Source organism: Sesamum indicum, linkage group LG16 (assembly GCF_000512975.1).
Source record: "Sesamum indicum cultivar Zhongzhi No. 13 linkage group LG16, S_indicum_v1.0, whole genome shotgun sequence".
Lineage (NCBI taxonomy): Eukaryota > Viridiplantae > Streptophyta > Magnoliopsida > Lamiales > Pedaliaceae > Sesamum > Sesamum indicum.
This window is the reverse complement of record NC_026160.1, coordinates 3,829,003-3,854,069: the sequence shown is the minus strand read 5'-3', so window position 1 is coordinate 3,854,069 and position 25,067 is coordinate 3,829,003. Positions and strand designations below refer to the sequence as shown.

General features: G+C 37.5%; 2 protein-coding genes and 3 non-coding genes across 6 annotated transcripts in view; 4 read left to right on the top strand and 1 right to left on the bottom strand.

Moving 5' to 3' along the window:
* On the top strand, positions 3,459–3,531 carry TRNAF-GAA. The gene has a single exon. It is a non-coding gene; the product is annotated as a tRNA-Phe (tRNA).
* Positions 4,093–4,165, top strand: TRNAF-GAA. Its single transcript has one exon. It is a non-coding gene; the product is annotated as a tRNA-Phe (tRNA).
* TRNAF-GAA lies at positions 5,938–6,007 on the top strand. Its single transcript has one exon. It is a non-coding gene; the product is annotated as a tRNA-Phe (tRNA).
* Positions 6,903–9,692, bottom strand: LOC105178685. Of its 2 annotated transcripts, XM_011102217.2 has the most exons (7): positions 9,234–9,692; positions 8,953–9,098; positions 8,544–8,712; positions 8,117–8,215; positions 7,692–7,774; positions 7,447–7,617; positions 6,903–7,339 (listed from the first exon to the last, which is right to left on the bottom strand). In XM_011102217.2, the coding sequence occupies exons 1-6, from the start codon at positions 9,615–9,617 to the stop codon at positions 7,488–7,490; spliced, it is 1,011 nt and encodes a 336-aa protein (XP_011100519.1). In that variant the 5' UTR covers positions 9,618–9,692; the 3' UTR covers positions 6,903–7,339; positions 7,447–7,487. The 2 variants fall into 2 exon arrangements, with proteins under 2 accessions (XP_011100519.1, XP_020554995.1); XM_020699336.1 differs by having other exon boundaries at positions 6,903–7,617.
* The window catches only part of LOC105178684 (ribulose-1,5 bisphosphate carboxylase/oxygenase large subunit N-methyltransferase, chloroplastic), a 6,236-nt gene continuing 2,430 nt past the window's right edge, over positions 21,262–25,067 (top strand). Inside the window, exons 1-7 of the mRNA XM_011102215.2 lie at positions 21,262–21,689; positions 22,593–22,756; positions 22,866–22,949; positions 23,087–23,144; positions 24,397–24,450; positions 24,630–24,701; positions 24,784–24,864. Of these exons, the coding sequence (XP_011100517.1) occupies positions 21,294–21,689; positions 22,593–22,756; positions 22,866–22,949; positions 23,087–23,144; positions 24,397–24,450; positions 24,630–24,701; positions 24,784–24,864 (909 nt within the window). The 5' untranslated portion in view covers positions 21,262–21,293. The remainder of the gene's footprint in view (positions 21,690–22,592; positions 22,757–22,865; positions 22,950–23,086; positions 23,145–24,396; positions 24,451–24,629; positions 24,702–24,783; positions 24,865–25,067) is intronic.

Sequence of the window (25,067 nt, the reverse complement as noted above, 5' to 3'; positions counted from 1 at the left end):
ATGTTAATTATATATAATTCATTATTCAAAATTTAATTAAATGAAAAAAAATTTGCCCAAGTCGTGGTTATGAATCACGACTTGAGCTTTTCTTTTAAAAAATTATTTGCCCAAGTCGCTTGTTTATAAAAAAAAAAAAATTAATCGAGTCGCGATTTTATTATATTATTAGTATATTTAAAAAATTTATATTAATATAATTTTTTGGATAAAAGAAAAAAAAACTCTACAACATCCTTATAATTATAAAATCTTCTATATAGATTATTATTTAATCACGAAATCTTTAAATACGCCTTTCTCCCACAATAACATGTAGACTATTCATTTACGCACCTTCTTCTACTTTCAATCAACATGAGCTCCTTTACAGCTTCTAAAGTTAATTTTTGGATGCAAAAATATTGGTTTGAGCCTAGCTTCCATTTCTCTCTAATAAAGATATCTTTTTCCCACCAAATCCAGCTACACGTGTATTTACTAACTGCCACGTGACTTTTTCCTCTAATTTTTAATGAAAAGTTATGTGGGACTAACATTGACAATTTTTCTTCATATATTGGATGAAATATGAGAAAAGTGTAATATATGGGACTATATTAAAAATAAGTTTATTATATGAGACCACAAATGCAATTTTTCCTAATGATAATTTTTTAATAAATATAGTAGAAGAGCTTGTTAGCATTTTAAGAATAAATTAAGAACTCCTTACTTTTTTTTCTAAAGAAGCTTGTAAACTTCTAATAGTTTAATTTTTATGAGCTCATTTTTCAAAAATTTTGTCAAATATTTTGCAACATCTTATAAGTTATTAAATTTCTTATAAGATGTTCTCAAAAGCTCGTATACCCACTCAGACATCCTCTATGAATTTTTCATGATCCTTTGAGTGCCATCTATGCTTTGTCGTGCTAAATATTATCTAACATATATCTTCTTAAAAAAAATAAAAAAAGAATTATCAAATGTATATACGTGTGATATGGTTATTGATATAACGACACAAAGTTTAGTTTATTAAATTCAAATCAAGAGATTAGCTTATAAGAGACTGCACAATTAAGAAAGTTATATATAGAATTTCAACGAAGCCTGATAGGGGTATATCATACCTACTTGGAAAAAGATATAAATAACCTTTCAAACATACCACTATAGTCCTAGGATTCACGTCTTTCTATATCGGGTTGGATCGCTTGACCAGACCCGCTCTAATGACCCGAGATTTAGACCATAGATCATCTAACCACTCATAATTTGAGATGACGTCACGTGGGCACATTTGACCCTGTAAATACCCTCATTTCATGACATTTATGATAAGATACATTTATTAATTTCTACCTTATTTACTACTTGAATCGCAATTACCATCTCGCACTCGAGCTGACTAAAGTATCGGAGAGTTATGGTCAGGGACCATACCTACTAGCTTAACGTGCTTTCTTCTCCTCATGGACCACTAAGCATCTCAAATAAGCACTTTAGATCACCCCCCTTTGTCTCACGAGATGCCTTTTGCAATGTGGGAAAAGGGGCACCGTGTAGCTAGCAGTCCACAATAAACGACTATTTCCGCTAAATAGCAAAACAACAACAGAACTCCTGCCAACACTAGCACAACAGGCCGATAGGAATAGCACACAAAAACCAACAACATCAACAAAAATATGCAAGGTGTAGTATGAAAGCAGTAAATTGAGCACATTTTCAAAATGTGGATTTCATTTAATGCGAAAAGCAATATACATTGTACAATCGACGCTAGCGCAAGGGGATCGCCTTGAGGGGACACTAGCACATGGACTATACCAAGCTTCAAATACTCATGATCCCTATAATAGTTTTAAAAAGATTTTTTTTATTGACAACAATATATACTAGAATTGTTAAAAATCGCACCTCAGGAGGCATAAAGGCTCCCACGAGTAAACAAAAAGCATTTACATGCGTACAAGATAAAAGACCTACACCTAAAACTCTAAGACTGGGGAAGTCCACTATTCCATTCATCGAGAGGAATAGAGTAAGGCTACCGATCCTAGAGCTCTGAGCTAGCGGCTGAAGACTCGGCTGTAAGCCTGTCTGTAAGTCAAGAAAGCTAATCAAGCCGAGCATTCCTAAGTTTATGAAGGAATGCAATAAGGCTCTACTGCTCTATCCTCCTTAGATAGTAGGCATAAACTAAAAGTTGGAGCCCAACCTAGCAATGAGGATTGGCATAAGGCTTCCCTCTATAAAAGCTAAGAGTTGTGGAGCGCCTTGCTAGGTTGGGCTCCAGCTTTTAGTTTATGCCTACTATCTAGGAATCATAGCCGTCTTCTCCTTACAACAGTTTACGGTAGTTTTTTTGCTTTATTCGGTTCAACTGCGCTAACCCCCTATAATATCTTCTAACCGCTGTTTGTAAGCCAAGACCCGGTCCAACCAGCGCTATTCTGACTGCAAGGAAGAATAGAGTAAGTGGGTCTACCTATCTTACCCCTATGGACTAGTAGTTGGGAGCCATGAGTTAGGAGCTCGATGTTTGAGTTAGCTGCTTTGAGTTCGTAGCTAATGCATGGCTGAATGTGCGTCAAGGGTACCAAGAGTGCAGGCGGCCCATGTCAGTGGCTCGTGGCTCCATAGGTTTCGCAAGCGACGCCTTGTCAGTAAAGGTCACTAGCGGATTCAACAATTGTTTCTTCGGACAATCCTGATATCTATGTAGGCCATCTCATAGGAAGCATAGGAAACACTCGCCGACTCTAGCACAGTGCGCCTATAGGAATATCTCATAGAATCCAATAGTAGCAGCAGAAATAAGCAAGGTGCAGTAGGAACAGTAAATTGAACACAATTTCAAAATGTGGATTTCATTGAATACGGAAAGCAATATACATTGTACAATTGATGCTAACGCAAGGGATCGCCTTAAGGGGGACACTAGCACGTGGACTACAATAAGGTTCAAATACTCATTCCCCTCTATAATAGTCTTAAAAAGATTTTTCCTGTTGATAGCAGTATATACTAGAGAGGATGAAAATCGCACCTTATGAGGCATAACGGCCCCCATGAGTAAACAAAAGCATATACATGCGTACAAGATACAACACAAAAGACCTACGCCTCAAACTCTAAAACTGCGAAAGTCCAGCATCTGTCGGTGAAGGTTGTTGGTCAGCTGGGTCGAGCTTGACACCTTGGGAGATCGCATCATAATAGATTGTGAATCACCACCCTTTGAAATATAACAGATTTAACTCGAATTAAAGCCCTTCAAATATATGGACAAGATTGAGAGCACAACAAGAAACATGAGTAATCACACTGATCTCCTACACTTGCTAATAAATCATATTGACTCTTACACGTTAAGTATAGTTGATACAATTTTCCAATAAAAAATCTAAGGATTCTGCATTTCGAGATTCTCGATACGTAAATAATTACAACCTTGGAGGACACCAAGTGCGGGGATAGCTCAGTTGGGAGAGCGTCAGACTGAAGATCTGAAGGTCGCGTGTTCGATCCACGCTCACCGCATTTCATTGTCTTTTTCCCTTTCAGTCCTTTCTCCTGGCTTTCTCTCTGTATTTTTCGTTTAAATTTGCTGCTTGATTCTGAAATAATTTTTTATTGCATACCTGCTTCTTTTCGATCCACTTAAGAACAACAGTTTTTTTTTTCTGATTTTAGTGGAGGATCAATTGCAGTATCCACAACACAACACGTTACTTCTACAAAGAGCACTTGGGGCGTCCACTACCTGCTTGATGAAATGCTCGATTGATGACCCTCTTCCTTGCTGCATAAACTCAGCAAATAAAAATGGCCCTCTTCTTAGAAACATGCATGCAGTTCATAGTAGCTAATATTACATGATATGTTGTGAATAGATATCGTGTACACCCCTGATGATGGTATGTTTGGAATCAGCTGATTCTTGATTTAATGAGCAAGAATTTTCACACTTTGATAAGTTGATGCAAATTATGTTGTGAACTTAAAATAAGTTGACCTACATCTCAACTCTCACACTAATAATGGAAGTTAAACATAGAATATTCATAGAAATTATAATCTGTATTTAATACATTATCAATTGCGGGGATAGCTTAGTTGGGAGAGCGTCAGACTGAAGATCTGAAGGTCGTGTGTTTGATCCACGTTCACCGCAAATTTTACACACACCCGAACCTTTTCTTCTTCCATTTTCATTCTTTCTTTGTTCTCTATTTTTTATTTATTTGTTTGTTTTAATGGGATTGTGCTTCTTCTCGATATATGGGCATGGTTGTATAGGAGAGCAACTGCATTGTGGACATGATGTTCGACGAAATGCTCGTCCACAAAGAGCACTTGATCTGTTTGATGAAATGCTTGATTAAGATTGATCCTCCTCCTGGAAACATTCATATATTAGTAGGATTTTGTTTTGAATAGATTTGGTGTTAGTGTATACCCCTGCGGATCGTATGTATACTTGGGATGAGCAAGTTCTTGATTTTTTTAATTCAAAAATTGGCAACTGGACTCCAAACTCAAACACTAGGTACCAATACACATTGTTCTTGCTAACGAAGACGACGACGGTGGTACGCGGTGTTCCAGCTACACTGATGATGATTGTGGGATCAAATAATTTTCATGAATTAACCATTCTTAAGTATAGATGTACTGTAGAGGTTAATATACATAACATATTTGTTTTCAAGTATTTTGTTTTTAACATGTTCCCACTTATCTATATCTATCTATACTATTATAAAAGAAAATATTTTATCGTATCAATTTTTAGATATCCAAAATTTTTAAATTCAGTTCTTTCCTTTAAAAAAATTGTGTCAGAATAATAATTTCAAAATTTTTTAATAATCTCAAATTTTACAATTTTTTTTTATCACCCACTACTCCATGTTTCTCTATCATCAAACTTGTCCATGTTTAATTTTCTTACAAATCTCATAGGGGGTCTTTTGCCTATTCTTTTAACACAGGGGGTTTTTAGCTAAATTTTGAAAACACAAGGGGGTTTTATACAATTTTCCCATTCATAAAAGATAATTACAACAAATAGATCCTTGTGGTTTTAACATATGTCCTTAGCTTGACAATATGCAGGCTGCAAAGATCACGAAACTCGACAAGTTTGAAATTTCTGCTAGGATTCAGTTGTTGCCGGATCCCTAGACTCGGGAATCTGGCTTAGTCACTGCAGCTCTGAAACTAAAGAGGGAGCTATTGAAGAACAGGTTCAAGGATGAGCTCAAAAAGTTATACGAGTGAAACTTTTCTTGCTTGTTATGCAAAATGATGCTTCTTGTTTGAAGAATAGGGTTATTTCGAATACTTAATATCGTTTTGTGTCATTGTGAATAACTCGTGTAATATTGACTATGCGTGTCTTGTCATGCCCACTAAGGATGAGCTTTTTATGTAGTATTGTTGCATTTCAATCCTATTGTGTTATAGGAATTCTGATCAGCATACATGTTGATGCCACAAGCACAACACTCTCTAACGGCTATGTGGGATGTCATCTTTGTTTTCACATATAGTCAAGTTATTATTACATAAGGAAGTTTTCTTTATGAATTATTTTTGTGTGCATTTTGCTTATGAATTTTGTCCACAGGGCTCCTTTTTCTAATGTCAAAGGATAAATATTTGGTAAGGCATCAGAGTCTCATTCTATGGTCTGTAGTCTCTCTAACTTTATAGATAATGTTATGATTTAAATTAGTTGTTTTTATATCTTAAAGTTCTAACTATTATTATTTATATTTTATAATAATCAATAAAAAAAATATTATCAGATATAAGAAAAGTTTTGATCATGTTAGTAATTAATTTATTTAAAAAAAATCGGTATATTTTGAATAAAGATAAACAATCATATGCTTGTTCAAATTTTAAGAAGATCTAGTATGTTCGTAGGATAGAGCACTGGCGGTAGCTCAGTTGGGAGAGCGTCAGACTGAAGATCTGAAGGTCACGTGTTCGATCCACGTTCACCGCAACTTTAACGCATTTTTTTCCTCTTCCGTTCAATCAGGTAATGTTTGTTTAGATCCAAGCATATCACTGCGTCTATAGTTCTCCTTGGTTGTATGTTTTGTATGGTAGTGGTAGTAAATAGTGATCGATTGCAGTGCCCATAAGGTATTTAATGAAATGCACGTAGCATGGAGAGCAAATGGGAAGTCCACTGTCCACAACCTGTTTGATGAAAATGCTCGGTTTTCTGCCCTTCTCGTTGCTGCTGGAAACAGGCAGATACTACGCCCATAATGAACAGGCTTTCAATCGACCATTGTAGACGAAAGGCGATGGGGCAGACGGTTGAACTATGTGACCCACCGACCGACCTCGCAAGTCATGCAAGTCCACCAGCTCGTTGAAAGGTTTCAATTGCATCAGAATTACATAAACCACTTATACGTGATGTCTTGTTCATTTTTAAGGACAACAAGAAAAAAAATCCGACTACATACGGATTTGATGGAAGCATTTGATACTCAATATCAGAATAATTTGAAATACATCAATATTCAGCAAAATATTATTCAAATTTAATTATTTGAATTTAGAATTATCCAAAGACATCCAAATGATTTGATGCTAAAAATTTGAAATCGATGACTTCAAGTCCATTAATCCAAATGTAACTTAAAAAATTTTGAAAAATAATTTCAAATTACTACGTATTAGAAAAATTGAAACCCAGCAATATTTAACACAATATAATTGAAAATTAAAATTTTTTCGATGGAATTATTGAAATAAATACAAATTATTTGTTATAGAAATGTAATTATGCAAGAATTTAGTTAATAATTTCTATGTTTTTCTTCGTCTATTTTTTGATAATACATACTCAAGTAATTCAAGAAGTGCATATTTTTTTCGCTAAAAATACAAAAGAAAGAAAAGAAATGATCCAAGTGCATAGAGCGTCGATACAAAACTCTACCGTAATTTCCCCACGATCTCCATTAACATCTCATAGTGACAACATAATTGCCATGAACTACTTCAAACAACAAAAACTAATCTTAAAGCAGCCGCAGCAAAAACATGCAAGATGATTCTTGTTCACATTTGAAGTTGTCGTTGCATGCATGTTTCTTTTCTCCTCAAATTGTTCGATATTCCTAGCAGCATGGTATGATGGTTTCATACTACCAATGTAGGTATATCAAACTACAATAATGTTGTAAAGTAAAATGATGGATTATCATGTATAATCTGACGGTCTACATCCAAAATGAGCTGCTGCGACTTATGTGAATAGTACAAAACCTCCTAGTATCAGGGAGGTTTTGGACAATCATCTTCTGTTGCATCACATCTTTGATGACAAAAAGATCGTCATGTGTGAACAAACAAAAACATGTATTATTGTATTTCAAGTGAACCAAACTTCAAAGGTGAAAGTTAACAGTATTTGTACTGTACCAGAGTTGAGAATGTGCAAAACAATGAGAAGGCTTCGGGCATCATGCTTCATCAGAAGATGGTGCTAATGCAATTGGAGCCGCTGATAACGACGGTCGTAAGAGAAGATAGAGGGCAGGGCCTAAGAATGGAATCAGCGACAAAGGAAGAAGCCAAGACCCTTTGCCATCCCTACAAGGCAACGGCATATTAGAATCATATCCACAGATATTATCCTGGAATAATGCTTGAAAATTTGAGCTAACCATTTTCGAGCAGTCATGTCATTGTACACCCAGAAAGGCGCAAACGTCGACAGCAAACCAAAATCAATTGTCATGATATGGATCTGAAATAACAAGGGACACAAATACTAAGTCGTGATGGAAAGTACATTAATAAGCGAACCAAGATGGGATCAAATGCTAAGCCATAGGAAAATGAGGTTGGACTTGAAGCTAGCGACTTTATCCTCTTTGTTTTTAGGAACTATAACACATAATTGAAATGTGCACAAAAACAAGAAGGAAAATCAAACACAAGGACATACAACTAGGACATCTGTAAAATATTGTAAAGTCACAAATTTAAGAGTATGCCAATTTTTTTCTCTTTTTTGGCTCTCACTGGCTCGTTTTCATCATAAACAGGTCACGTTATAAAATTATCTGTCAAAAAATGATATACTCACAAATTTGCTTCCCTTGAAGTACTGGTAAAATTCCTTCCACAAGTCACCGCCAGATGAAAATGCATAAACCATTATAGCTACCCCTGCAGCCATTGTAATCTGATGTGTGATTAGTTAGCTACATTGTCCAGAGATGTAAAGAAACTTGGATGCGAACCACCAGATAATAGAGAGCACTAGTTCTTTGACAATATTTATTATTATGATATATAGGCCCACAACATCATGCAATGCTTAGTTCATAACCTATATGACCTCCATGACGGCTATGAAACAGTGTTTACTCCAAGGAATAAACCGTAATCTTTATGTTGACAGTTCCCTATTAAGTCAGAACCCATGTTCCTTTGATCATTTGGGGGATTTTAAGAATTTTCTTTTAGGCATTTTAAAGATTTCACAAGATAGTGTAAAAGAATCTCCCCACCGCTGCAGTTAATTTCGACTCCAGGAAGTTTAGAGGCCATCTCCTAAGCTCAGATTCTTCAACAGGTGGAGCCGGTGGCTTCCACAGAACAAAATACGGAATAAGAGCATATGCACCTCCAAAAAATGACAGAGTAACAAACGGCCAAACTGGAATTTTGCTTTTTGAGCTGCACGAAAACAAGAAATACCATTACATAGGCACATATTTGTATCCCTGTCCCCTCAAAATCTTGACATGGTCTTTCGCCCCAATGGAACACATACCAAGTTAAACCATTTGATTGACCCCATTACATGATACTTCAAAACTTACGCAACCAAGAAAAGGGAAAGACCATAAAATCGTGTGAGTATTATCTTCTTCGTTTTTCTCCCATTTCAAGTCAAAAGAGACCTGCAAAAGTTACCTTCTGGCAGTGGGAAGGAGCAGCATACTATATACCAAAGGCCATAACCCCATGATGTACCATTCAGCTACCAATACTGGATTCATTTCAAAACCATCATCTCCTTTCAAATTCAGTAGCTTTTTCAAGAAATACACGTCCGTTACCTAAAATTATGCTCACCACAATTCACAAAATAAAACCAATCAACACCCAAAAAAGAGAACCTTATGCAGCACTATAACCAAAAATTTAACTTGGAAAAACAAAGTAATGAGCTGAAACAGCACGATTGCACAAACCGGTGTCTGGTCAGGAGCAAGGAAGAAAACATAGTACATGAGACCAGCCCAGAAAGCAAACAGCAAGAACGACGTCGTCCAGTCCCTCTCCTCCCCACCACCATCCCCACCATTCCCACCATCAGCAAGAAGGTCATTTTCCTCAGATGAAGAAGAAACAAGAGGTGGGTCTTGCGGACTTTGGGTGTTAAATGAACTCCGGCATATTTGAAGGTGACCCTTTTTCCGGTTGATTAAAAATGGCAAGATTTTGGAGAATCTTGGGCTGTGATTTGACCCTGCAGACGAAAATACTAGGGATTTGGGCGGAGAAAATGATGTTCTTGGGAAAGAAGAGTAGTTGACTTTGGGTGGCAGAGGAGAGAAGTTGCAGGAGAGTATCATGTTTTTCTCTTCTTCTTGAAAGCTTGTAAGGTTTGTGTTGTCGGAGAGTTCAATATATTTGGATTTTCTTTCCTCAGCTCAACAAAGTACATATCAAAAAACAACATGCTTAAAAGTCCCTGTTGTTCTGGAAATTCCAAAGAAGCCCTGAAACTTTTATAAACTTTAGACGTAACTACCTTATTTCTTTTTTAATGTGAAATTATGTGTTAGAACTATAAATTTTAATTCAGATATGGCTGAGGGCTGTCACAAGATACAACCTTGGGAACATTCTTAATCAACATTGGTTATTTTCTTAGGAATAATTACACTTTCCTCCCATGAGGTTTGATGTAATTACATATAAATTTTTTATGGTTTGAAAAATTACATCTAGTACCTTTGATGTTTGCTTACGTTTAATAAATAAGTTCCTCCGTTAGTCGAAATTCACCAAATTTGCTAATATTAACAAAAAGATATAAAAAAAAATCTGTTTACCCTTCATTGACTTATTATTGATCTATTGTAGGTCAGATAAATCTTTTTATTACCAAATTACCCTCATATATTTTCACGTGTTAATGCATGTAAGAAAGTATATTTTCAACGAAATGAGGGTAACTTAGTCGAAGAAATTGTTTGACCTGTAATTGACTAGTAATAAGTCAATCGAGGTTAAATATTAATTTTTATTTATTTTTCTTTGTTAATATCAACAAATTTAATGAATTTTGACTAATGGAGAGACTTATTTGTTAGACAGGAACAAACCTCAAAGATGCTAAATGTAATTTTTTAAACCACAGGGGTTAAGGTGTAATTACACTAAATCTTAGGAGATGTGAGTATAATTATTCTTATTTTTTAAAAACTAAATTTATTAATAAAATAGAATTAAAATATTTTTACTAACGATATTATCAATTTTTAATTCTATTTAAGATTGTCGGTATTTTTTTATTTCTTTTTTGGCACAAAAGTATCATACGAAACTTGTTTCTATAATTACTTTCATTTTCTCCATCAATATTTGAATACACCCTAGGCATGCTAACCTCATTTGACGTCGGTATGTGCAAAATACCCCATATACAAGTATTAAATTATGTTTATGTGTTTATTAAAATGAAATAATTTATCCCATTAAAAAAATAATATATTGCATGCGTCATATGTGTGATTTTTATTAATTTTTAAGAATATTTTTTTATATTCAAATATATATAATATATTACATATAATAATATTATATGTAATAATATATATTTTTAAGCATGGTTACCCTAAAATGTCTCTAGGTGGCTCCAAGTAAATCAGTAACTAAAGTGTCTACAGGTGGCTCCAAGTAAATCAGTAACAAACGAGCTAGAAAATTTATGAATAACTAACCCCGTATTATTAAGTAGATTTGGCAAGTTTTCGTACAACTGGTATATTTGGATCAATATTTATTCAAATCCTCAACGGTTTGTTGTGGATGAAAGCCAACTTAAATAGCTTTCTAATGACGTATGGAACTCAGTAATTGGCCATGTATCCAACTCTGTACAAGCCTATAAAAGAGAGACATTGTGCAGATATTTAAGCACATCATTCTTCAAACTCAAATTCTCACTCTCTTGCATTATTCTCTCTTGATTTTTATGCTATTTTAAGCTTATAATTTATGCTCCACATGAATATTCATCATCCTTAACTACATCTTACCATTATTCTCACTTTAATTCAAGTTTTTTCTTTTATTTATTCTTTAATCCGTTACTAACTTAAGCATCAAAACGATCCTCTATTTTGCAGGTTAGTCCCCCATAATCTTAGGATTTTCTTGATGATCCTTCGACCCTTAGCCATTGAGCGAAACTCTTCTCTTCCTGCTGTTCCACCTATAATCCCCACTTTGGGAGATGCTAAGGTCTTTGATCCAGATCCAGCAGTGGGAGTTAACACTCCAGTCTCAGTTCCAGCTTTGGACCAAGCAACTAGACCTGCTATTTTAAATCCACTCTTCTGCGAGCAACTTCGTATATTCATCATGGAGACCATCAACTCAACCCTTCGTGGTTCTCAAGCCCGCGGAGCAGGACTCTCTTCCCAATTAGAAAGAGGAGGAATACCAGGAAGTTAAGGTATGGACGAGCAAATCCTGTTGGGCTTCACTGGATCGATCCACTCATGTTAATTCTGTAGGCAAAGAGGTAGTTGGACATCAACCTCCTGGTATCTGGCAATCCTTAAAAAAGGAGATGCTGGAACTTCAACAACAAGTGACAAAAGAGACTATGCGTGTGCGGCATTGCCTTCCTTTCAGTGAACACATCATGGTGGAAGAGCTTCCTGCTCATTTCCGAGCACCTTCAAACCTACCTTCTTATGATGGTACTACTGATCCAGCTTAATTCATTCGCAAGTTCGAAATACAGCCTTCCTGCACAGGTATATTGATGGTATCAAGTGTCGTGTTTTTCTTACTACACTAATGAATTCTACCCAATAGTGGTTCGGCCAGCTTCTTGCTCGATCAATTAGATCCTTTGGAGAATTCAGTTCCCTCTTCTAGCATTAGTTTGCTAGCAGCAAGAGTACAGGAAATCAACCATTAGCCCTTTTGGATTAAACAGGAGGAGAAGAAAACCTTGAGCGCTTATTTCCAACATTTTAACATAGCTATCCTAGAGGTCCGCACAACCCATTACAAGGTGTTGGTTAGTGCGTTCACTCAGGGACTTTGTTGAAGACCCCTGTTTGAATCTTTAGCTAAGAAACCGGCTGCAGATTTTCTGGAGGTAGTGGCTCGAGCAGAGAAATATATGAATTTGGAGGACATCTAGATGGTGAAGAAAAATGGACGTGACAGGACAAAAGAAGAATGAGTCTCTTTCTACTCATAGGCCTCGAGGAGAACCGCGAGGACGTTTCAACCCTCTTGATAAAAAAAAATGACCATTGCACACATAACTATTCCTGTCAGGATGCTTATGGCGATTATCCAACTCCCTGCTTTGTAGTGGCCTAAAGGCTTAGAGTAAGGTCCCCTATTCGCAAAATCTAAATATTTCTGCACATATCATATAGAGTATGGGCACGATGCCAATCATTGCTGCCAGCTCAAGCACGAATGAGAGACTCATTCAGGCCAGTTACCTATAGGACTACGTGGATAAAGACAAGAAGCATGAACAGAAGGAAGAACGTTCCTCGCACCATGGCTCCAACACGACTAAGCAGCAAGACAAGGATTCTCGTAAAAGGGAACATAGGAAGAAGTGAGCCTAAAAAATATTCCCGCTAAAGGAATAATCCATATGATAGTAGGAGGACCTACGAACGGGGACTCAGGACGAGCCAGGCCCACCCACGCAAGGGCTACAAGAACCTCTATGGAGATAGATGACAAAGCGCCAACAAGAGAACCAATGATCTATTTTTGTCATGTTGATGCCTAGGGAATACATTCCTCTAATGATGCACTTGTTCTCTTTGCCACAATGGCTAATTATACTGTTCAACGTATCTTTGTGGATTCATGTAGCTCTATGAATGTCCTATTCTACAAAGTATATCAACAGATGGAGTTAGGTGACATCATGCTAGAACCCATGGATACTTCGTTATATGGCTTTGCCGGAGAGATTGTACACTCGTGGGGACAAATTTCGCATGCCCTTACTTTGGGCACGAAGCCGACTAGGATGGTAGGCTTCTTAGTTGTAGATATGCCATCAACATACAATTTGATTTTAAGACGATCTGCTCTGAACACTTCTAGGCAATTGTCACTATATACCATGTGAATCTAAAATTTCTTGTCGGAGACAAGGTGAGAGAAGTTAAAGGTGATTAATACATAGCGCGAAAGTGCTACGTGGAAGCAATAAAAAGCAGCAGCGGAAGGATGGAGGTGGACCCTCCTAGTAAGGAAAGCAACCAGAGTTCTATCCAACAAGATGACCAAAAGGTGTTCCCGCTCGTGTCCAGCCAACTGAAGAGCTACTAAGCACCCCGCTGGTGCTGGGAGAGTCAGACAAAATCACCAAGATCGGCAGCTGAGTTTTGCACTAGCAGGACAATTAACCATCTTTTTACAACAGAATGTTAACGTCTTTGCTTGGACAGCTAGCAACCTCGTGGGTATTGATTCTAGTATAGTTGTACACAGTCTAAACCTAGATCCAACCTTCCCTCAGTAAAGCAAAAGAAGAGGCATTTTGGGCCTGAGGAAGATAAAATTATATAGGAAGAGGTAAGTAAGTTGTTGTCAATAGGTTACATCAAGGAATCCAACTTCCAAAGTGGCTATCCAATGTAGTGCTAGTTTCCAAACCAGGTAACAAGTGGCGCATGTGTGTTGACTTTTGAGATGTCAGAAAAGCATGCCCAAAAGGTTTATACCGTTTACCTCACATAGACCAGCTAATGGAATCTACCTCAGGCCATGAATTATTGAGTCTAATGGATGCTTCACAAGGTTATCACCAAATAATGCTTAACCCTGATGACCAGAACTGATTAGCTTCATCACATTAGGGGGAACCTATTGCTATATTGTTATGCCTTTTGGACTAAAAAATGCAGGTACTAATTTGTTGGACAGCCTGTTTCGAGAACAATTAGGACGTAACATGGAGGTATACGTTGATAACATGTTGGTGAAGAACCGACAGATGGACCAACATCTTGCTGATCTAGTTGAGACATTCGATACATTGAAGATATATCACATGAAGCTAATTCCAGTTAAGTGTGCCTTCGGGGTGCGAAATGGCAAGTTCCTAGGATATATGGTTACAGAGAAAGGAATTGAGGTCAACTTAGAAAGAACTAGAGCTATCAAGAAAATGAAGCCTCCTACTAACCTCAATGAAGTTCAGAGATTAGCAGGGAGCATAGCAACTCTTAGCATATCATATCGCAATCAGCAGAATGAAGCTTACCATTCTTCAAAGCCCTAAGAAAAACTAAGAACTTCGTTTGGGATGAATAATGTCAGCAGACATTTCAAGATCTGAAAACCTACTTACCGAAATTGCGCCTGCTTCCCAAACTAAAACCACGTGAGCCACTATATCTCTACTTGGCAGTAGGTCAGCAAATAGTTAGCTCTGTGCTCATCAAAGAGGATGAAGACCACCAAAAAACAATCTACTATGTAAGAAAGGTAATACAATGGGTTGAATAGCAATACTCTAAGGTAGAGAAACTAGCTTTCACTTTAATTATAACAGCATGCAAGTTACGACCTTATTTTTCATCACATCCTATTTGTGTGTGTACTAATGCTCCGGTACAAACTACATTAGGTAAAGCTGAAACCTCAGAAAGGATGATCAAGTGGGCTATCTAGCGCATTGACTATGATATTTCTTATCAGCCCAGGACAGCTATAAAAGCCCAAGCCTTGACTGAATTCGTAAATGTGGCCACGATTGTTGCATGCAGATGACTTTTCCACCCCTGCAGGCAGTGGGACAGGAGTGGTGCTCACCAGTCCGGAGAGGGACGAACTGGAATATGCTTTTCGTTTTGATTTCATGGCCTTAGATGCAAGAGCTAAGAGTCTAATTGCCTACTCTGATTCTTAGCTAGTGACAAATCAGGTGGAGGGTAAGTATGAGGTTAAAGAACATAGGATGAAGGAATTCCCCCAAGAGATAGACGAGTTTACCAGTCGGCTGAAGAACTTTCAGCTTCACCAAATCCCGCGAATAGAAAACACCAAGGCTTATATTTAGCCCGATTAGCCAGCTCCCTGGTTGATTGTAACACTAGCACTATCACTATAAGGACCCTCGTCAAAAACTCTCTAAAAAAGGATATAACTATCTTGCAGATTATCCCAGCTGAAGGTGAGCTAGAAACCTTCAGAATCCAGCATTATGAGCAGAAAACAATGACAACCTACTTTAAGTCAATCTAGACCTTATAGACGAAGTACGAGAAAACATATAGAAAGATACAAGAAAAGAGTAGTTAATGCTTACAACTGATGAGTTAGAAGGAACGAGTTCCAAGTTGGAGATTGGGTACTTCGATGAGCCGGCGCCCTAGTGTCGGTAGGAAAGCTAGTACCCAATTGGGAATGACTTTAAAAAATTACCCGCCTCATCAAATTTGGGGCGTACAAACTTGAAGACATCGATGGCAGAAAACTTTCTCGACCATGAAATGCTTTCCATCTCAGGAAGTTTTACTCCTGAAATTCCTTTATTTTAAATCAGTTATTAAATGTACTCAAAACCTCTCTTTCTTAATTGAAACATATCCTTTGTCTTCCTTCTCATGACGTCTGCAGGATGGAATCTCAAATAAAGCTAACTGCAGAAAACAACACTCAACTTTACTTAAGCCGCCTTGTTGGCGCATGCTTTATTTTAAGTCGCCTTGCTGACACACACTTTACTTAATTCGCCTTGCTGTCGCACACCTTACTTAAGTTGCCTTGCTAGCACATGCTTTACTTAAGTTGCTTTGCTGATGCACGCTTTGATTAAGCTATCATGCTTGTACATGCTTTGCTTGAATCATCTAGCCGACATACGATCTATTAAAAACGTCTTGCTAATATGCACTTTACACACTACTAACGAGCAATCTATTGGTGTGTGACTGTCTCAATTAGTCTTGTTGGTTCAAGCTTGCCTTATTGAAGCAAACATTATATCTCCCAACAAACATGTGCCCAGGATTAATTTGGTTATTTATTTTAATCACTTATCCTTTATAAATTCTTTAGTACTATGGTCTATCCTATAGAAAGATATGTTTTTCTTAACCTAGTAGGGACACTTAAGGGAGATATATAGCACGCAAGCATGTCGGATCATACTTACTTGTTTTGGGGACATAGGATGTCTTCTATAATTTATTAGTAGTAGGAGGATAGTTCACCTATTCCTCCCTACCTAAAGCTATACTAACCATTGCAGGAATCCTACTCATACAAGCAGGAAAACGACTCCTTTTCAAATTATCAACATATGAGAAAGAGAAAGCATAGAATCACAAAGATCAATAAAGCAGGAAAAGAAACAAAAATCAAGAAAGCAATAAATCATCCAAAGCCCACAAGCAGCATTTTCATAAAACCTCATGCAGGAGGGAGCAATAATGTTTGTGTCAAAAACAGAAAAGCAAATTTACATGGCAGCAAGAGGGGCAACACCATCATCATTAGCGGGGGAGACCATTTTCAATGGGACAACATCCTCTACCATTGGGTCATCTAGGTCCGTTGGAGCCTCACCTTCTGGAGGAACATGGAGCAGGTTCTCTGGCAATTCATGGGGCACTTCCTCATCAGGCTTAGCTGCATCCGCGAATCCTGCATGGATATCTAAGAAGTCGATCGGAGGATAACCGACATAAGCAAATTAAGAAGTACCAGTCTGGTATCCATGACAATAGTACTCAAAGCACTATCTACAAGGAGGCGTTGAAATTCCTCAAACTTCTTGAAATCTGCTAGCCCACTATCTCATGAAATTTCTTCTTTCCCTCCTCAGTAGATAGGTGATCCTGAATCTTTGACAACACATGCTCCAAACAGTCATGAAGGTTTGATACTTCAGAATTGAAATGAACAATGCTGGTTTCATGCTTACGCTCTTTCTCCTGCAACTCTTTCTCTAGCTCTTCCACTTTCCTCAGGGTTTCCTCTGTGGCAGGCCCACCATGTTCCAGCTAGTCTCCAATCAACAAAATAGTCTGCAAACATGTTAAGTACACCCATCAGGTTAGCACATATTGAAATTGAACTTTCTTACTCCTTACCTTGCTAGCATATGAAGCCAATGAGTTCATGACTTGATCATGAGGAAGAGCCTCTAAAAAGGTCTTATCTGGGGAGCAAGGAGTCTCTTCACAAAATCAGTAGCCCGATTGCTCTCACCCTCCTCTTTTAGCAGAGAGGAGACCTCATTAAAGTTGAGTTTTTCCCTTTTATTTGCACAACCGAAGGATGGGAGTGCCACACGTGTAGGAGGCCTGGGCTCAGGAGGAGCAAAGGAGCTTGAGGAGACTTATGCTTTCTTGGCAGGGGGCGACATGGTTTCTACTTGATATTTTCCCTTAATATCGCCAGTAGAAGCTAAACTTGCAGGGGTCGAGGAAGGACTTTTAGTTGACGAACGCTTGGATGAAAAACTAGTCCCAAGGTTCTTTCCCTCGCCCAAAGCCTTGTCTTGCATCAGTTTGTTTAAACATATTGACTACAGGAAACACAGAGATATTAACACAATAAAATGCAAATAACAAAAATATGTAAAATAAAAATATGAAATATACGAGTGATTATACCACCAGCAGTATCCAGAACAACCTATTTGGGACTTAACGCATAAAGAAAGAGAAGGGCCAGATGAACTAGCTCAAGGGGGTCATAATGGAAAGTGTTTAAACGTTAAAGCAACAGGACGCTTGCAAGTGAAATACCTAGGGAAATCGGGGAGCAACTGGAACCCATTCCATGGGAAAAGGCCACGGGGTGGGAGAAGATACAAAAAAGTAATGGCGATGTCATTCTTTAATAGATGTGTCGGAAGGAACGAAATGGGCACTCGTCGGGAGGTAAAATAGAATAGGCCAAGACTTGCTTTCTTAAGCATGAAGAAGGATGAAATTGAGCGGCAAAAAGGTCTCACCTAAATTCCTCACTAAAATGTAAAATCTAGCAAGAATGCTGAAAGCTTTGGGAACAAGTTGGTTCAGGGGGATCTTGAACAAAGTAGACACTTCAGCAAAAAAAGGATGACACAGGAAACTGTAAAGCCTCCAACTGGGCTATATAGAAGCCTAAGAAACCCTCAGGAGGCGAATGAGGGTGCTCAAAAGAAGTAGGGACTTGAATCAAAATCATCAGGTATCCCAAACCTAGCTCTAATCACACCTAAATCTCCCTCCTTCATGCAGGAATGAAGAACTCTATAAGAGGCGCCACCAGACATGACCACCATGTCCTTGTTTTTTTTTTTCTCTCTCACTCTTCCGTAGATATGCGTTTTTCTACTACGACTAACTTCTTCCTCACCTCTTTCCTCTTGGTGGTCGGATTGGGAATTATTAGAGAAGGTTTCCAAGTGAATAAGGAAATCCTCAATCGCCCGTTCATTCACTCTCTCCTCAGACATAATTCAAAATTTCAGAAGGAATAGGAGACTTACCTACAAATGAAGGCACTGCAAGATGGGAACGAGAGAAATATGTAAACCTGCAAGATCAAAGGGCTAGAGATTATCCTAGCTTCAGATGCGGGAAAAAGGGGAAAATGAAAGATTTTCTTTTTACCTTAGAATGCGAGGGGTAAAAGTAGAATTAAAGGGAAGTTCCTTATATATGATTTATTAATGCGTACTAGAAATTGGGCCACACTACAAGGGCTGAAGGATCTTCAAGAAAATCCTAAGATTATTGAAGGACTAACCCTGCAAAAACAGAGGTTAGCACTTTGATGCTTTAGTCAGTAACGGTTTATGAAGAAATAAGGAAAAACTTGAATTAAAGTGAGAATAATGGTATAAAATGGTGATAAGGTGTATAATATATTCTTGTGGATTGCAAAATATAGGCTTGAAATATGCTAAAAACCGAGATAGAATGGTGCAAGAAAAGAGAAAGTTTGAGGATGAATGTGATGTTGATTGCACAAGACACCTATTTATAGGAATGTAAAGAGTTGGATACAAAGTCAAATACCAAGTTCCATACGCCATTAGAAATCTATTTGAGTTGGCTATCATACGCAATAAACCATGGATAATTTGGATAAGTATTGGTTGAGATATGTGAGATGGATAAAATCCTGCCAAATCTGTCTATAATTCTGGGAATTAGGTATTCACAGACTTTTCAGCTCATTTATTACCGTTTTATCTGGAACCACCTGGAGATATTTTAGGGTGACGTGTACAAACGTGTTAGCAAGATACATGACATATCCTCCCTGCTGTATCATGACGGTTCCGACTGAAATGGACTTATTTCTTGGACTTGTCAATTTAGTAAAATAGTAGGTAAACTTGTGGGTCTTACTTCTCTGTTGGTGGGCTTTATCTGTCCTATTGGTGAGCTCTTATTTGTCCTGCTGATAAGCCAACTGGGCTTTTATACCTAGGCTTGTGGGCTTGGCCCGATAATTTTAGGGGGCATCATTTATTATGAACAACCATCCTATCTAAGGATTCAAGTTGATTGCTGTCTCCTCCCGCTGATTGCGTGAGCTTCTAAGGAAAATTAGAAAAATAGAACTCTTATCCTTCTTTTTTGCAATCATTACCATTAATAATTCTCTTCTTTGCAGCTGTAAATTCGAAATTTCATATCTCCACAGGAAAAGGAGGGAACTAGATAAGCTTTGTTCGCCCTACTGATAAGTAGGGAAAAATCTCTCCTTTGTAGGACATCTTGCTTACTCCAGCACACCAAGTCTACGACTTGCACTCCTGGTGTATGTGTGTGTGTGGGGGAGGGAGGGGGGTGATGATACCCCTTAAAAATTTATTGGACCAAGCCCACAAGCTAAGAATGCTAGCCCAGTTGACTAGGGACCCAACTGACTTAGCAGTAGGATGGATAAAAGATCTACCAGCAGGACAGGTAAAGCGCATCAGGTGGAGGGATAGGCCTAAAGGTTTACCTGCTATTTACTGGATTGATAGGCCCATTAAGCCCATTTCAGCTGAACACATCATCATACAATTGGGAGGACATGTCATATAGTTTGCCAACACATTTGTACATGTCATCCTAAAAATATCTCTAGGTGGTTTCAAGTAAATCGGTAAAAAACGAGCTGAAAAATATATGAATAATTAACCCCGGATTTTCAAGTAGATTTGACAGATTTTCTTCGAGCTGGTATATCTCAATAAATATTTATTCAAATCATCAATGATTTGCTGTGGATAAAATCCAACTCAAAATGCTTTCTAATGACGTACGGAACAAACTGTAATTGATCCCCTATCCAACTCTATACAAGCTTATAAAAGAGAGGCCTTGTCCAGACATTTAAGCACATCATTCTTCACACTCAAAAACTCTCACTTGCATTATTTTTTCTCGATTTTTAGGCTATTTCAAGCTTATAAGTTGTACTCCATATAAATATTCCTCATCCTTAATCACATCTTACCATTATTTTCACTTTAATTTAATTTTTTTTTTATTTCTTCTTTAATCCGTTACTAACTTAAGCATCAGATGCTAACCTCTGTTTTTGTAGGTTAGTCCCCCATTCTTAGTATTTTTTTGAAGATCATTCAACTTTTATGATGTTGCCAAATTTGGTGCGCATGAGCGTGTACTACATAAAATCACGTGATAGGATAAATTGCTCTATCCCTTGTCCTAAGATGTTCTTCTCGACTCGTGTATAAGAGAGTTAAACGAATTGTTTCTTTTCTTGAATTAATGTTATTTTAAATGAGTTACGTTCCAATAAAATGAAGTTATTCATACAATAATAAAATAATATATCGATTCACTAACATAAGATTATTCGAATTTTTGCTACTCCTAACTCGAAGTGAAGTAATAAGATGATAATTAGACCAAAATCTCAAGGTATCAAACAGCAATTAGTCAATTCTTTTGGACCTTTTTGTAAATTTATAAAATTAGTATGCATTTATTAACCGTCTAAAACTACCAAAGACAAGATAAGGTGATACGTTTCCCAATCAAAGCAACGCCATCGCCATGGCTGAAGCTTCAAGAATTCTCCAAACCACTCTAATTTCCACTTTCTCGCAGAACCCATCTCAATATACACTAAAAGCCCACTCCCATCACTACATTCCACCTTCCACCTCGAAAAGAAGCAACCTTTTTCATCGAATTCGCTGCTCAGTGTCCACCGCCAGCACCGGCGGAGAAAGCGCCACCGGGACCACCATCCCTTGGGGCTGCGACGTCGAATCGCTTGAAAATGCATCGGCTTTGCAGGAATGGTTGTCCAAGTGTGGGCTTCCTCCCCAGAAGATGGCTATACAGAGAGTGGACGTTGGAGAGAGGGGACTTGTTGCTTTGAAGAATATTAGGAAAGGCGAGAAGTTGCTTTTTGTGCCTCCCTCGCTTTTCATCACTGCTGATTCTGTGAGTTTGTCAGTTTACCTTTTCCTTTTCTTTTTCTGTTTTTGTCCCCTTAAATCGCTTCTTCTGTTTTTTGTTTAGTTTTCCTTTAACTGAGTTCCAAGGTTTTGTATTGTCTGTCATTGGTTCTCGAGTGGGATCAGATGAATTGGGTTGAATTTTGTTGATTGTTTGATGCGAGTTACTTCAATTTCTGAAGTGTGAGGCTTCTTGAAAATGAATAATTCCATTTGGAGACTGATTTTTAGGAAAATGATGGTTGATTAAGATGAATAGGGATTTGTAGAACGTAGTTATATGGTTTGGTTTTTTTTGTAATAATTTCTCGGTAGAGGTAAAAGTCCCGGGAATGTGGAATAGTGGCACTTTTTTTGCTCTGAAGGTTTAAATGTTTTGGTAGCAGCATTGAACTATTGTCTCGTTGGCTGGAGCTTGATAACGTGCTTCCTTAATTAAGTATCCGGTGTGATTTCCCTCATGTTATTTAAGTTTGCTTATTCCCAATCTTGTTCCATCTTTTAAATGAGGTTCACTTTTTAGACAAATACTCATTAACAACCAATTTTAAGTACCCGGTTCATAACATTTTAACTATAAAAGAATACTGAATTCAGTTTGTACTAATGCACACATGTTCTGCCCTCATCTCTTTGTGGTTTTTGAATAATGCCATCTCTCGTGGCAATACTGTTTTCTCTCCCACTTTTATGTATTTAGTTGGCATTGAAGATATTCTTGATAAACCAAGGACAAAAGGCCTCCTTGGATGAAAATGAACAGACTATATGTTCTGTATGTTCGAGGCACTTCGCATGAGAAATTTGTTCACCATTAAACTTGATATAGCTTTATTATCTACATTAGTGACTTAAATTTTTCCCGCTGTTGTGTGGAGATGGATTTCAGGAGTGGAGCTGTCGCGAGGCTGGTGAGGTGCTAAAACAGTACAATGTGCCGGATTGGCCGCTGCTTGCTACCTATTTGATTAGTGAGGCAGGTCTCATGAATTCTTCAAGATGGAGTAACTACATTTCAGCCTTGCCGAGGCAACCCTATTCACTTCTGTATTGGTAAGCCTAATTTTAGTGGTCCAAAGAGGAATTTGTCACAGTTTTTGGTCTCTACACATACTCGTCCATGCTCAGTTGGTTGCCCTACAGAACCTCCATGTAATTTCAGGACTCGTGCAGAGTTAGATAGATATCTGGAAGCCTCAGAAATAAGACAGCGTGCAATTGAGAGGATCAATGATGTAATTGGAACGTATGAGTTCTTTTCAAATTTCTCCTGTTCTGATCTACTTTTTTTTATGCTGTTTAGTGCTATTGGTGAATCTCATATTTGATAAGAGATTTATTGTGCTTGTTGACTGCTAAGCTCTATCATAATCTCTTATGCAGGTATAATGACTTAAGAGACAGGATATTTTCCAAGTATCCCGATTTATTTCCTGATGAGGTACATGTCGATGATAACTGTCATTGTCTGTGTTTGATTGACATTAGGTCTATCATCTATGTATGGCATTCTCTAATCTGCAAACTCTTTATTGTTTGTCCAAGTGATGAACAGTTAAGTTATAGGCTAACCATAGATTCTGGGATCAAGACAAACTTTTGGAGGAGAAATGACATCTTCCCTGACTTCCTCATGCTTTTGTTTAGTTTCACATCAGAAGAGAAGGGCATGCTAGGCAAAAGATGTTCGGTTTTCTTAACACCACATTCATTTAATCAAAAAGATAGGAACCATCACTAGTGATAGCCTGTTGTATGTGCGTCCACTGTGCGTGAGTACAGATAATCCATGTGATATTGATGACGGACTAATTTTCTTGATATTTCCTTTCCAGATATTAGTCATTATTTTTTTAGTGATCGTTGAAGCTACAAACAGCTATAACTTCTATAAGAAGTATGAGTCATATGATATTTAGAAAGTTCCTGCAGTTAGTCATGTTATATAGCTCTTCAAAACTGTATCGGTTTTGTTTATGTGTGCTGTATGGAGGAACTTGCATGGAGTGATGGAAAAAAAGTGATAAACTATGGATAGTCGAAAGCACTCTAATGCTTGTTTCTTTGCCCATTCTCCAATTGTTACTTGCTGTTTGGACAAAGAAATTCATCTTTAAACTAGAGGCAATACTTCTTTGGTAGAGAGAAAAGGAAATGAAGCTAAAACTTCTCTGTGGAGGAATATAAAAGACTTTCATCTTTTTTAATCGTTTGATTTTAACAAGATTATAGACATGAAAATTCATTTGGCATCCAAGTTCCATGAGGGAGAAGTCTCCCAGAAAACTTACAAATGTCCTTGTTTACTTGAAGAAACAAATGTCACCCCAGCAAAAAAGAAGTTTCCTTTTGATCTTAGATTCTGTTCTATTGCTATGTGAAACCAAGTGAAGGAGATGGATACTTGGAATCTTCATGATTCATTATTCTTGTATTTCCCTTGAGCCCATCGGGTAAGAGACTGCAGATATGAATGATATTATGGTGGGAGGCAATTCGGCACGGCCTTTGTTAATCTGCGGTGTGCATTCACAGCTCTATTTTCATAACTTAATCTTATAAAAATAAAAGGTGAAACTGTGATGGTTAAGCATTCATGTTATCTGGTGATGGTTCTACTGTGGAATTCATATTTTTTCTATGCTGTCCAGATCCCTGTAGCTTGTTTTAATTGATGCTATGCATTATTACAGGTATTCAACATGGAGAGCTTTAAATGGTCATTCGGCATTCTTTTTTCTCGCTTGGTGAGTTTTCATTTGTCAAAAGCTCAACTTAGTTCCTCCAGGGAAATTTATGTGCATCAACAGGAAGTGCAGAGTCGGGGTGGGGAGTGAGAGATTCTTGATTCTGAATCCTTTTGTCATGCATTTATGCCTTTATGCATTATTTTGACTTAACAACAGTTATATTGATTTATGAACAGGTTCGCCTACCCTCAATGGATGGAAGGGTTGCCTTGGTTCCTTGGGCGGATATGCTGAACCATAGTTGTGAGGTATGTATTATGCAAGATTGCATGCCATTCTTTTGAGTTGACATGATCTCAACTCTAATTTTAATGATTTCATTGATCTTAGGTAGAAACATTTCTAGATTATGATAAATCATCCCAGGGAGTTGTTTTCACAACTGATCGAGCATATCAGCCAGGTGAGCAGGTACACAAGCTTCCGCAGTTGAGCCACCAAATATGTTAACATATTGATCCCGTAACAAGATATCATTGAAAAACAAACTTCTGATTTAACAGTACATTTTCATACAGACACCATATTGTTCTCTTTTTAAGTTTAATAGTATGTAAATACACACACTCACACTACATATTATATATATATATAGAGAGAGAGAGAGAGGGAAA

Bases quoted from the DNA above. Each gene is read 5' to 3' on its own strand.
- LOC105178685 (XM_020699336.1), bottom strand. From the start codon at position 9,617: ATGATACTCTCCTGCAACTTCTCTCCTCTGCCACCCAAAGTCAACTAC. The intron at 8,216-8,543 runs GTGGGGAGATTC...ATCACACATCAG, and splicing joins AGTCGAAATTAACTGCAGCG to ATTACAATGGCTGCAGGGGT. The intron at 7,618-7,691 runs GTTAGCTCAAAT...GTTGCCTTGTAG, and splicing joins GACATGACTGCTCGAAAATG to GGATGGCAAAGGGTCTTGGC.